The sequence below is a fragment of the Gorilla gorilla genome, chromosome 6 (genome assembly GCF_029281585.2).
Source record: "Gorilla gorilla gorilla isolate KB3781 chromosome 6, NHGRI_mGorGor1-v2.1_pri, whole genome shotgun sequence".
Taxonomy (NCBI): domain Eukaryota; kingdom Metazoa; phylum Chordata; class Mammalia; order Primates; family Hominidae; genus Gorilla; species Gorilla gorilla.
In genome coordinates this window covers 149,891,813-149,905,680 of record NC_073230.2, presented here as the reverse complement: position 1 = coordinate 149,905,680, position 13,868 = coordinate 149,891,813, and the positions used below count along the sequence as shown (strand labels likewise).

Sequence of the window (13,868 nt, the reverse complement as noted above, 5' to 3'; positions counted from 1 at the left end):
GAGATATTGGCACTCTGAGGATCATCTTCTGAATTTGAAAAGGATTTTTCAATATTGTTCTGGATTTTCATTCAACTCCTGTAAAGGAACAAGTACATCATTCAGGTCCTGAAATATGCATTTGTATTCTCAAAATATTTATAATTTCTTAATATGTAAAATTTTCATTTTAGTAAATTCAGATGTCAAGACAATGTTAGAAAAAAATGGCAAATTATATTCAGTCATTCTCAGAGCATTTTTATATAACTTCAAAGGTTGAACTTCTTCAGTTGATGGCCACAGGTAATTTCTAGCCATATGTAAATTTCCCTAGTGTTTTCTAGGTAAGAATCAGTGGTCTTATCATTGATAGTTCCTGGAGGGCCTACTTGAGCAAGGCAGCTTTGGCAGTATTGGATTTTTAAATTAATACTTTTAAAAGTCATTACTGCTAGGTTTTTAATGCTTTAATGATTTTGAGAATATAAAAACAAGAAAATCCTTTTATCTTCCTTTTTAAATATTATTACCTTTATATCGTTACTCTGAATCTTATCTTCCAATGACTTCATTTTTCCAGGCCCCAAATTCTCACCAGTCCGTCTCCTTCAAAATCCATTCCAATTCCGCAGCCCTTCCGACCAGCAGATGAAGATCATCGAAATCAATTTGGGCAACGAGACCGGTCCTCATCAGCTCCCAATGTGCATATAAACACAATAGAACCTGTCAATATTGATGTAAGTATCCAGCATTGCTAGAACTAAAAAAAACCAAGTATGTATCTTTATTTTTCTGCTATAATTATAACTTAGATCAGAAATAAGTGCCGTTTTTCATTTATCACAGTTATTTTAAGTGATAAGCTTCTTGTGAATCACAAATCAGAAAAGCTTCTGGTTTCTCTCTGATGGCATTAAATATTTCACTGACTCCAGGTTATACAGTCACTCTGATTTTTTTCCCTTATGATACCATCTCTATAAAAGTCATCTTCAAATGAAAATGGTTTAAATATCAAAGGACTGATAAAAGCCCTTGACAGAATTGATTAAGTTCTTTAAAACTTTTATAAAAATGATTATGATTGTGCTATAAGAGGTGGATATGAAATTAAGAATTTCAGGCCAGGCATAGTGGCTCATGCCTGTAATCCCAACACTTTGGGAGGCCAAGATGGGTGGAATGCTTGACCCAGAAGTTAGAGACCAGCCTAGGCAACATAGTGAGACCCCATCTCTACCAAAAGTAAAACAAATTAGCCATGCATGGTGAGGCATGCCTGTAGTCCCAGCTACTCTGGAGGGTGAGGTGGGAGATTGCTTGAGCCCAGGAGGTCAAGGCTGCAGTGAGCTATGTTTGCACCACTGCACTCCAGCCTGAGCAACAGTGAGACCCTTTCTCAAAAGAAAAGAATTTCAATTTGTGCTATTATAAGCTTGGCATTATGACCAACAAAAACTTGATTTTTTCTGTGTTTATTTTAAAATTAGCATATAATTGAAACTATAAATTTTATTAAATATTAATATAAAAGAAAAACTATTATAAATTTTAATTTTGTAATTTTAGGTAAATTTGCAAATCAGACTTTCTTCCCACTTTTTACTAAGAAATTTTCTCTATTTTTATTGGGTTCATTTTAAGTGACTTTTTTCTAGTACTAGTTTTCCTTAACTAGCAAGGTTCACCTCTATCTAGCAAGACCTAAAAACAAAGGAAGAAAGGGGAAAAGGAGAATGTGATATAAGAAATCAAACCATATGTCCAGGTTAGGGTTGTTCTCAGTCTGTCCAAAATTGCAACCTTCATCTTTACTTTGAAAACTGTCATCCTTTTAGACTATTCCCTTTTTCTCTGATTGTTACCCCTGTTCCCTGGTCTGTTGGGCTTTATTTAGAGTGTCATCTTTGTATCTTGCCTTTTCATCCTCTCTCGTAACCAGTCACAGGGTATCACCTTTTCATGTGCATCTCAGACTGGTTTTTACTTATTACCGCCGCCATTTGGGCCCATATTTTTTCACTTGAATTATATACTACATTAATCTCCTAAATAGATTTTCTGCCATTGATTTCTCTCTATCCATTTCCATTCCTTTTGCAACTGTCAGAATTTTTTTACACCTCTAGCATCATCTGTTCTCTTGTTCCAAAACTTTTAGTGACTTACTGTTGATTACAAGGTAAAGTGCAAACTCTTTAGCATTTTTATTCATGTTCAAGCACTTATGATTCCATTAAAAAGATCTACTAATAACTGTGGGCTATGCATTGTGTTAGGCAATTGGGAATTATTTATGAATTAGCACATGGCCTTTGCCCTCAAGGAAGTCACAGTCTAATAGGTGAATCAAACATTTAAATAGATAATTACAAAATATATAATGGTAGTTTAGAGAAGGAGGTAATAAACTCCATCTGGTTGGATCTAGGAATATTGAGCAGAGAAGGGACAACATTTAAGCCAGATTATGGTGAATAAGTAGGAGTACACTACGTAAGGGGGTTAGGAAAGTCATTTGTTAAGGAAATGAAAGGCATAGAAGTGCCTTTACATGGAATGTAATTAATAGTTGATATTGAAGTTTAGGGTCCAGGAGAAGGCTTGGGGAATGGTGGAAGGTGAAACTAGGCAGGTAATATCTACAGTGAAAGGCTTTGTGTATTACTCTGAAATCTAAAGCAGTGCTAGGCAATCTGAAGAATTTTGATTGTGAGAGGAAGTCATCAGCTCTATATTTTAGAAAAATCTTTGATGGTAGAGTGGAGGATAGATGAAATGGGAAACACATAGAGGCAGGACTGTCAATAATGTGGTTTTTACAGTATTTCAGACAAGAATGATATTTAAACTCAAGTAATAGCATTGGTGCTGAGAAAGAGTGTGTTTTGGGGAGGGAGACTATGAATTAGTGAATTAGTGGTAAGAGTCTTAGGAATCATGTTGAAAATGACTACTATTTATGAATACTTATTATATACAGGACTATGCTAAGTGCTTTACGTAGACTTTCTTATTTCATCCTCATAAAAACTCATAGGTTATGTACTATTATTATCTTTATTTTACTGTTAAGAAAATTAGATTTACAGAGGTTAAGAAACATACCCAGATTACACTGCTGATAAATTACTGAAGTGGGTTCAAACCTGGCCTTTCTCTCTTATACTTAACCACTATACTGTTTCGTAGTAGAGGAGAGGAGTGAAAAATATGAGAAGTAGAGGATAATGCTAGGTTTCTGGCTTATAGATACTTAGCTTATAGACCGAGTTTCTGGTAAATAGTACAGTTTGTTAAATACCAAAGGAAAACGAGGTTTGCAGAGGGAGAAATTTTAGCTTTTTGGGGGGATATATTGACTTTAAGATGCCTGTGGGACTTTCAGGTTTAGAAATCCAGCAGCAGTTGGATATAAGGACCTTGAGTAGAGATACAGATTTAGGAGTAATTAGCATATTTATGTCAGTTAAAGCCATTGATGTAAATTGCTCAAAGAGCATATGTAAATTGAAAAGGGGAGAAAATGTAACCCTGATAAACATTAACATTGGAGGTGCAGGCAGAGACTCTCTGTCTCCTTTATGAGCTGGCTCTTCCTAAGTCTAGCCCCAGATAACTAAGAAAAAGTGTTGCAGAAGCCAAAGGAAGAAAAGGGGTTTCAAGAATACCAAAGTAGTTGGTGTCAGTTGCCATTACGATTCAAATGAGATAAAGACTGAAAGGACTGTCAATTTTGGCAATTGAAATGTCATCTTTACTTCATTGAGAGCTGTTTTAGAGGGCCAGTAAGAGGAGAAGGCAGCAGGTGAGGAAGTAGGATTAAGTGTTAATTTTGAGAAGCTTGGCTGTGAAGGAATGACGAAAGAGGATAGCTTGATTCAGGGTTGAGGGACAATTTTTTTTGGTTTTTCGGTTTTTGTTTTTGTTTTGTTTTGTTTTTTGAGATGGAGTCTTGCTCTGTCACCCAGGCTGGAGTGCAGTGGTGTGATCGCTGCTCACTGCAGCCTCCACCTCCCGGGTTCAAGCAATTCTCCTGCCTCAGCCTCTCGAGTAGCTGCGATTACAGGCTCCCGCCATCATGCCCAGCTAATTTTTGTATTTTTAGTAGGGTTTTGCCATGTTGGCCAAGCTGGTCCTGAACTCCTGACCTCAAGTGATCCACCCACCTCAGCCTCCCAGAGTGTTGGGATTACAGGCGTGAGCCACTGCACCCAGCCAAGGGACAATTGATTTTAATGTAAGAGACATTAGTATATTTGTAACTGGAGAGGAAGAAGCCAGTGAAGAGAAATTGAAGATAACAAGAGAGGAAATGATTGATGTAATAAAATTCCTTGAGCTTGGAAATTATGTCTCTCAGAGACTGTGAAGAATTAAAGATGGACATAGCCAGCTCTGTAACTCTTTACAGACTGTGTGATATTGGGCAAATTATTTAATCCTGGGGCTAGTAGTGTTTACCTTCTATAGTGGTTTGAATTGCTTATTATGCCTGGTACATAATAAGAATTCAGAAATTATAGCTAATATTAATATGCAAATAGTTATAGATATTAGAGCAGAAAAGTTGTTTGATGGCTTTTGTTTTCTCTATTATGATGAAGGGAAGGGATGTAAGTAAGAGAAGGAACTACAAAAGAGTGGGAAAAAAGTTGAAATATCCAGTTTTCAAATGCTAGAAGAACCTTTGTAACCTAGAATGAGTAGAAAAGATTGTCAAGGAGCTTTAAGAACACATTCGGAATTAAAGAATCTAAGTTTATGTTGTTACTAGCAGTAACTTGTAAGAGTGGAGAAAGCAAAATTTGGTTAATCCATAGTTGTGGAGAGTTTCAGAGCTGATGCAACAGAAAAGAAAGGGATATGGCCTTTGTCTTGTAGTTCCTTCCACCTGAAAGACTCTTTGCTTTTCTACATGCCTCTCTATCTCTGAAACCCCAACTCAGAGTAGTTCCTTGACTGCTTTATCAGTGACCAAGTCCTATAGTTATCATACACAGCACTAAAAATCTTATCGGCTGGATGCAGTGGCTCACACCTGTAATCCCAGCACTTTGGGAGGCCGAGGCAGGCGGATCGCCTGAGGTCAGGAGTTCAAGACCAGCCTGGCCAACATGATGAAACCCCATCTCTACCAAAAATAAAAAATTAGCCGGGCATGGTGGCAGGCGCCTGTAATCCTAGCTACTCGGGAGGCCGAGGCAGGAGAATCGCTGGAACCCAGGAGGCAAAGGTTGCAGTGAGCTAAGATCGTGCCATTGCACTCCAGCCTGGGTGACAAGAGCAAGACTTCATCTCAAAATCTTATCACCTGTATCACTTAGTTGGCAATCAATTGAGCAGCAAACTTTGGCATCTCTTTTATTATATTCTTATGCAATTATTCTTAAATTATTTGATTTTCACTTACTTCCAATGTGTGCATCTTACTTCCAATGAGATTGTAAGCTCTCAAGAATGGAAAGTTAATGACATCACTAGGATTTTTATATTTGGTGGTAGCCATATAACTCCTATCACCTTGTTTTCAGGTATGTATTTGATTATTCTGTAGAAAATGTTGAAGACTTTATATTATACATTAAACATGATAGAAATACATCTTTAAAGAATTTACTTTGTTTTAGCCTGTAAACAAAAAGTTGTCTATTTGCAGAGACTATTCAGAGATATTTGGGGCCGTTCAATCCTTCATATTTAAGTTAAACTAAATAAACAGACTAATGCAAGTTCTACCCATCAAGGCCCAAATTGCATTACCAGTAGCGACTGTCCCCACTACCATCGTTGTTATAAAGAGCTAAATATATATATAGTTTTTTGTTGTTGTTTTTTTCTGTGACGGAGTCTTACTCTGTCACCCAGGCTGGAGTGCAGTGGTGCAATCTCAGCTCACTGCAGCCTCCGCCTCACAGGTTCAAGCAATTCTCCTGCCTCAGCCTCCTGAGTATCTAGGATTACAGTCGTGTGCCACCATGCCTGTCTAATTTTTGTATTTTTAGTAGAGATGGTGTTTCACCATGTTGACCAGGCTGGTCTCAAACTCCTAACCTTGTGATCCACCCGCCTCAGCCTCCCAAAGTGCTGGTATTACAGGCTTGAGCCACCACACCCAGCGCATAAAGAGCTATATTTTAATAATAAAGACAAATTTTAGTGGCCGGTTGCGGCGGCTCATGCATGTAATCCCAGCACTTTGGGAGGCTGAGGTGGACGGATCACCTGAGGTCAGGAGTTCAAGACCAGCCTGGCCAACATGGTGAAACCCCGTCTCTACTAAAAATAACAAAAATTAGCCGGGCATGGTGGTGCATGCTTGTAGTCCCAGGTATTCAGGAGGCTGAGGCAGGAGGATCACTTGAACCCAAGAGGCAGAGGTTGCAATGAGCCAAGATCACGCCACTGCACTCCAGCCTGGGCGACAGAGCAACTGAGTCTCAAAGGACAAATTTTAACAAAACCTTTCTATGAGCCATTTGGTTTCTTTCCTCTTCTAGTGTGCCCTTATCCATCCATATTTTTATGATTGTAACCAGTGTACTTTTAATTTTATATTTTTAAATTATACTGTAAACATGTTTCATGATTCAAGCTTCATAATTATTTTAGTAGCTGCATAATACTTCATTAAATTGATACACCATAATTTTCTTAACCAAAATATGTCAAAATGCCTATAATAGAGAAATAATTAGTTATAACTTTTTAGTATGATGGATAATGTTGCACTAAACATCTTTGTGCATATCACTTTTTCTTCTGAATTATTTCCTTAAGAAAAGTTCCCAGAAGTGGAATTACAGAATCAAAGGATATGAACATTTTTATCTCTCTTAATATGCACCAGTATAATTTTTTTTAAGGATTGATGAAGCCATTTTTTAAAAATTTATTTATTTCCAAAGTTCAGGGGTACATGTGCAGGATGTGCAGGGTTGTTACGTAGGTCAACGTGTGCCACAGCAGTTTGCCGCACAGATTATCCCATTACCTCGGTATGAAGCACAGCATCCATTAGTTATTCTTTCTGATGCTCTTCCTCCTTTTACCATCCACCCTCCAACAGGCCCCAGTATGTGTTGTTTCCCCCATGTGTCCACTTGTTCTTATCATTCAGCTCCCACTTATAAGTGAGAAAACACAGTATTTGGTTTTCTGCTCCTGCATTAGATTGTTGAGGATGATGGAAGCCATTGGTTTTGAATGGCCTGAAATGGACATCAACATTTGATTAGGACTAATAATTGTTTCATTATAGGTTTACATTGGCAAGTGCTTCAAAATTTAGATTGTATTATGTTCACTAGATAATTCCAAATTGTTTTGTGTAATAGTTATAAGATGTATTGTTTTAATTAATAAAATAATTCTTTTAATGTTAGTGGAAAATTCAGTGTTATCGCTACTTTCTGATTATATGCTTGCTTGGAATAAATATACATTACTATTTATTTGTAGGACTTGATTAGAGACCAAGGATTTCGTGGTGATGGAGGTAAGTAGTGATTTCAGGTTTTTTAAAAACTCAAGGAAACTGCAATTGCTTTGCTGCTTATTTCTTTTATACTTGCCTCTTTCAAGTAACAGACACAGAGAAAAATGTGTAGAGAAACCCAAAATTTTTTTGTTTTTCTGTAGTATTTGTCATTTACCTCTAATAAAATGTTAACTAGTTTATAACATGAGTAGAAAAGATGACTGGACATAAAAGGAAGTCTTAAAATGTATTATCTACAGTTTTAAAATTTCTTCCAGGATCAGACAAGATCGGACACGTTCAGGATGGTATGGCCGTAGACTACAGTTTTAAAATATCTTACCAAGGAAAGATCCTTAATTATTATACCCGCTTTATTAATTTCCAACCATCTTGAAAGCTATTGTTGATAAATTTCCTTTGTGGGGCTCCACTGATACTTAAAGATTGACCTTAGAATCAGATAAAACTTTACTTTGCTAAATCATTCTGAAGAGGGGGTTTGTCAGACATTATCAACCACTTCCTTCAACTTTCTGGAAGTGTTTTAAATGTACATTTTATAGAACAGACCCATAATGGCAAAGCCCATTTGTCCTCTTCTTAGGTCAGTAAATACACAAATGAGAAACTGAATTGAGATTTCCAACTGAATTTTCATCTAGTATTCACTCTAGCACGTAAGACAAACATTGCTTAAGAAAATACTTTTTGTAAGCATTACCCTATATAATGTTTTATAAGAGGTGATATTTGAGACTATCTTGAAGTGTTCTTCCAGGAGGTCCTTTACACTTACCTTCCCTGTTGTCTTCTGCCTAGTAAGGAAGACCTGTAATAACTGCTTATCATGCTTAGAGTTGACCTCTTCACTGTGACCTTCTTTATCTTCAAAATATCTAAGCCCAGATTCAACAATATTTTACATTGAGTAAACATTGTTATAAACCTTCTTTTGTTATGTTTCTGTATACCCACAAAGCAACCAAAATAATAATAAGCCTGCATTGTATACTCTGGACTTGGTATTGATGTTAGCACATAGTTACACAAGCTTTTTTTTTCCTGTTTGTTATTTCATGAACCTGCCAATTAATGTTGCTGCCAGTTTGACTTTCGTATGTCTTAATAGCTGTGGCTTTTGATAATTTTGCCTAATACATCCAGCATTTAAATGTTGCCATCATGTTAGCATCACAAAATTAACTTAGTCATAAACACAGCCTGCTTAGTACCTAAAAGCAAGTGGCATTTCTTGTCCTTTTCATGAGTCACTTTTTAAAAAAATCATTGGGATTTTATGAAAATAAGCAGATTTTTGGTCCAGAATTATTTTATGAAGCAGGCTTCAATTCATCTTATTTATTCCCCATGACTTCTTTCATTTCTTCTGTGTGTCTGTCTTCCTGTGTTTGCCTGCCCCTCTCTTTCTCTTCTAACAGCCCCTTTGAACCAGCTGATGCGCTGTCTTCGGAAATACCAATCCCGGACTCCCAGTCCCCTCCTACATTCTGTCCCCAGTGAAATAGTGTTTGATTTTGAGCCTGGCCCAGTGTTCAGAGGTAGTTGGGCTCTTCTTTCTTGTTTTCACCCAAAGCAAACTAAATATAAAACTACAGATGCTGTTTGTGCCTCACCCTCACAGCGTGTGTTTGTAAGTGTGAAAGTTTTCAGTACTAAATTTCTGCTTGGCCTGGCTGGAATGCTCTGAATGTGCGTCTCACACATACTCACTGCCACAAGCTTTGTGTATGCTGTCTGTCATAAATTTTTAAAAGCAAGAAAATCCTGACCTGAGATTTCCATCTTGTTTTTTTGTTATTTTATTACTTCTTGGTCTTGATAATTTCTTAAACTTAGCGGGTGGGAATAAATAAGGTGGGTGGGGAAGAGCTTACTGGATTCCTTTGATTTTAATGCATTTAAGTGATTATTCTTGATGACTTAATATTTGTTAATTTTGTGGTTTTTAAGAAAATTAAAGTGTCAATGGAAACTTCTATTATGAGATTTTATTAGGCTTTTGGCCTTTTTTCAGATTCTGTAATACTAGCAGTGTTTTTTGGGTTTTTCTTTTCCCCAATATGGGATGTGTATATTTTTGTCAAAGGTAGGGAGCTGTTAAAAAAGAAAAAAAAAAGATTTATAACATATTTTAGATATTTCAGTGTACTTCAGAAATTTGAGAATTTATCCTTTTAATTATGTCCTAATAGAAGAAAGTTTACAGTGTAATTTCATTCTCCCATTTCATCTTGCCATGTTTTATTTAGTAGTTAAACTGATTTGTAAAAACTTAAGTCGGGCCAGGCGCGGTGGCTCACGCCTGTAATCCCAGCACTTTGGGAGGCCGAGGTGGACGGATCACCTGAGGTCAGGAGTTTGAGACCAGCCTGGTCAATGTGGTGAAACCCCGTCTCTACAAAAATACAAAAAAAATTAGCCAGGCATGATGGCGGATGCCTGTAATCCCAGCTACTTGGGAGGCTGAGGCTGGAGAATCGCTTGAACCCAGGAGGCAGAGGTTGCAGTGAGCCGAGATCACACCATTGTACTCCAGCCTGGGTGACAGAGCAAGACTCCATCTCAAAAAAAAAAAAAAAAAAAAAAAGTAAAAATTGGGACAGATGTCTTTCTCTAAATATTTTTAAAGATTTATATTTACTGACTCTTGCTAGTTAGTATCTGTTATATATTCTGAATGTAGTAATGGTGCTTTAGATTTTTGCTCTCTCAGCCCTGCTGTTTCTCAGAAAATCCATAGAATGGGATGGAAGTCATACAGTAGTGAGTAATACAACTAAATTAAGTGATACAATAAAACTACTTAGTAGATCATAACCGTGAAGCCTGGTCAAGCAGTCGAGGCTTTATAATGTTGAAAATTATCAATGGAAGGTAGAAAATGGATTGTGCTCTACTTAATAGACATTGTGGATACCATTTTATTTTAGAAAATTGCATATGAGATCATGAAAATTCTACGTGGTGATATAATATGATGTAATAATGGTAAACATTTTCTACAGATTAAACATTTAAATGTGGTTATTGGTATCCTTGTTATCTGAAAGATAGTGGCTCTTTTTTTCCTTAAGAGTAGCAGTCATTTTTTAAAAAGAATCTATTTTCTTGAGGTCATTTTGTTGTTCTGTATATAGAACTATTGCCTGGACATCTGAGTTCTACTCAGCTGTATTCAGGCCCCAGTAAGATTCACTGCCCTGAACTCTTCTGAACCAGGTGCTACTGTACCTTAACTCAGGATGTTTGCCATGAGAAAGGTATGCAACCCTGCCAACAGAGATCACTTCCAAAGAGTATACTCCTCAGGCTCACTTGACCTATAGAATATTTGTATTTATAGTAACTTGGCTGAGAGGCCATAGCGCTTACTTAACAAAGCTCTCACTTACAAAGGCAGAGATTTTTCAGAAAGTCTTGAGGAATATGCCTGGCTTTATTTACATTAACTTTGTTTTGTAGGTAACAAATAATCTTTGTTTAATAATGTAAACCTCCAGGAACCAATGATACTGACCAATATCTCTTAAATAGTAGAGCATGTAGTTTAGGATTATATTTGAGTTTAGTGATTAATATGAATAAGTCAGATATTTTCAACATTATGGCCATTATTAGAAAATGTTTCCATCTGGGGGTTTCCTTTTTTTTAATATTGATTGGCTGTTGAGGTAATATTAAATAATTAATTAAAAGTGTATTTGTTATATAGGCTTTTACATTTATTTTGCTTTTTGATTTTTTTCATCAAAGAAACAGAAACTTGGGAGTATTTTTAGTATTTCTGTCTTGTTTTAGAGAGATTGTTTTTCTCCTAGATTTTGCACCAGTAAATAAAGTATGTGTCTATCATCAGATATCTTAAAGGTCATTAAATTGGCCAGAAAACTAAAAGAAATTATAGTTGTAATCACCAAATGAGGCCCCTTTTTGGCCCATCCTTTCCAAAAGGTCTATATTTAAACATGCACTACATTTTAAAATTAAGTCTAAATATCCCCCAACCTTCTACCCCTGATAAATTAACATACTTGCTCCTCCTTAATGTATACATTTTTCTTTTCACTAATTTAGGATCAACCACAGGTTTGTCTGCTACCCCCCCTGCCTCATTACCTGGCTCACTAACTAACGTGAAAGCCTTACAGAAATCTCCAGGACCTCAGCGAGAAAGGAAGTCATCTTCATCCTCAGAAGACAGGAATCGAATGGTAAGAGTATATGATATCTTTTTTTCTCTGAGTTCTTTCTTCTTAGAAGTCACAGCCAAATATAATATTATCCTTTAGATATATTATGTCCATATGTGACACAGAATTCCCATAATTAAATAAATTTAAGAACTGATAGTTTTTTGCTTAAAGCATATTTCTACAGCACTGCTTTTTGCTGTCATCTGTAATATAATTTAGTAAAAGGCAGTTTTGGAAGAGTAACAGGATTCTGTTTCTAAAGTAAGGAAAAAGAGAGAAAGCTAGTATTAGAAGGCACGAAAAGGCTGGTCCAGAATTCAGATATTTCAGATATCTACTGAAGGACATTCTTCCCTATTTAAAAAATCAACTTTCGTCTCCAAAATGAATCCACCATGGCACATGTATACGTATGTAACAAACCTGCACATTCTGCACATGTATCCCAGAACTTAAAGTAAAATTTAAAAATAAAATAAAAAACGAATACTGTTTAGCTGTAGTATTGCTACTAATTGTTGAATAAGAGGATCTTTTACCCTACCAAAGTAATTTTATATGTTGATTTTTTTTTTTTTGGAAAGACCGAATTAGATAAGATACGTGAAGAAATTTAGCACTGATTGAAAAAGACTACCTAGATGAATTGTCAGTAGTTACCATAGGTTAACTTAAAATTTTTTGTGATTTAGAGCCAAAACTATTCACAAATATAGCAGCACTTATCTTGCTCCTTAAAGTCTTCCAGATGATAAAAACGTTTTACTTATTTCAGTAATATACATTCCTGCTCATACCCCATAAATAATTTATATTTTTTAATAAGTTGTTTCCATCCTAACCATCCTTCTGAGCAAAGTATCACAAGGACAGAAAACCAAACACCACATGTTCTCACTCATAGGTGGGAATTGAACAGTGAGAACACTTGGACACAGGGTAGGGAACATCACACACTGGGACCTGTCATGGGGTAGGGGGAGGGGAGAGGGACAGCATTAAGAGAAATACCTAATGTAAATGACAAGTTAATGGGTGCAGCACACCAACATGGCACATGTATACATAAGTAACAAACGTGCACGTTGTGCACATGTACCCTAGAACTTAAAGTATAATAAAATAAAAAATAAAAATAAATAAATTTTTTCCATCCTAATATTGACTTCAGTCTTAAATTTAAGTTTTGTATTTTAAGAGTCATACTTTTAAGTACTATTCCTCCAGAGAATTTTTCTTAAGGGGATCTCTTCCTGTATCCCTCTCAGGCATAAGGTAATGTACTTAGGGTGAAACATAAGGTTTTCTTTTTCTGTTTGGTTTGACTTGACTTTTTTACTGTTTTTATCAAGAAAACACTTGGTAGACGGGACTCGAGTGATGATTGGGAGATTCCTGATGGGCAGATTACAGTGGGACAAAGAATTGGATCTGGATCATTTGGAACAGTCTACAAGGGAAAGTGGCATGGTAAGTATGTAATGTGGTGACATTGTGACAAGTCATAATAGGATATGTTTAACAACTTGTATTTTGTAAAAAATGTCATCAAAGGAAATATTCACTGTTCGCATCAATAAACTATTTTGATTAGTTTCAGGACTCCTCCAAAAGTTTCTAACAAAAATTATGGGAAATAAAAACTGTTCACAGCAGTCGGGACTCCTACCATTTTATTACAGTAATAATTTTTAAAGGGGAATTCCTCCAGGTTAACTAGTCCGCAAAAGGATTTTATTTTCTTTTAGAGTCTTTCAGCTGATAATTTTATTTGTATTATAAGTCACAAGTAAACATATTAAAAATGTACTTAATGGCTGGGCGCAGTGGCTTACGCCTGTAATCCCAGCACTTTGGGAAGCTGAGGCTGGCTGATCACGAGGTCAGGAGATCGAGACCATACTGGCCAACATGGTGAAACCCCATCTCTACTAAAAATACAAAAATTAGCTGGGTGTGGAAGCACGTGCCTGTAGTCCCAGCTACTTGGGAGGCTGAAGCAGGAGAATCACTGGAACCCAGGAGGCGGAGGTTGCAGTGAGCTGAGATCACGCCACTGCACTCCACCCTGGCGACAGTGAGACTCCGTCTCAAAAAAAAAAAAATTAACAAAGAAATATAAGTGGCCAGTAAACACATACAAAATGTTCAGCCTTACTAGTTATCAAAGAATTGCAAATTCAAAA

The 13,868-nt window shown here is 36.4% G+C and overlaps 1 protein-coding gene across 5 annotated transcripts in view; it reads left to right on the top strand.

Annotated features, from left to right (window-relative positions):
- Positions 1-13,868, top strand: part of BRAF (B-Raf proto-oncogene, serine/threonine kinase) — a 212,593-nt gene that overhangs the window by 137,957 nt on the left and 60,768 nt on the right. For 4 of the 5 annotated variants that reach the window (XM_055346424.2, XM_019031132.4, XM_055346425.2 and 1 more), the window contains exons 8-11: positions 563-722; positions 7,447-7,483; positions 11,564-11,700; positions 13,035-13,152. In XM_055346424.2, coding sequence (XP_055202399.1) covers positions 563-722; positions 7,447-7,483; positions 11,564-11,700; positions 13,035-13,152 — 452 coding nt within the window. Of the gene's footprint in view, positions 1-562; positions 723-7,446; positions 7,484-8,907; positions 9,028-11,563; positions 11,701-13,034; positions 13,153-13,868 lie in introns of all 5 variants that reach the window. The other variant, XM_055346426.2, reaches the window with a different exon arrangement.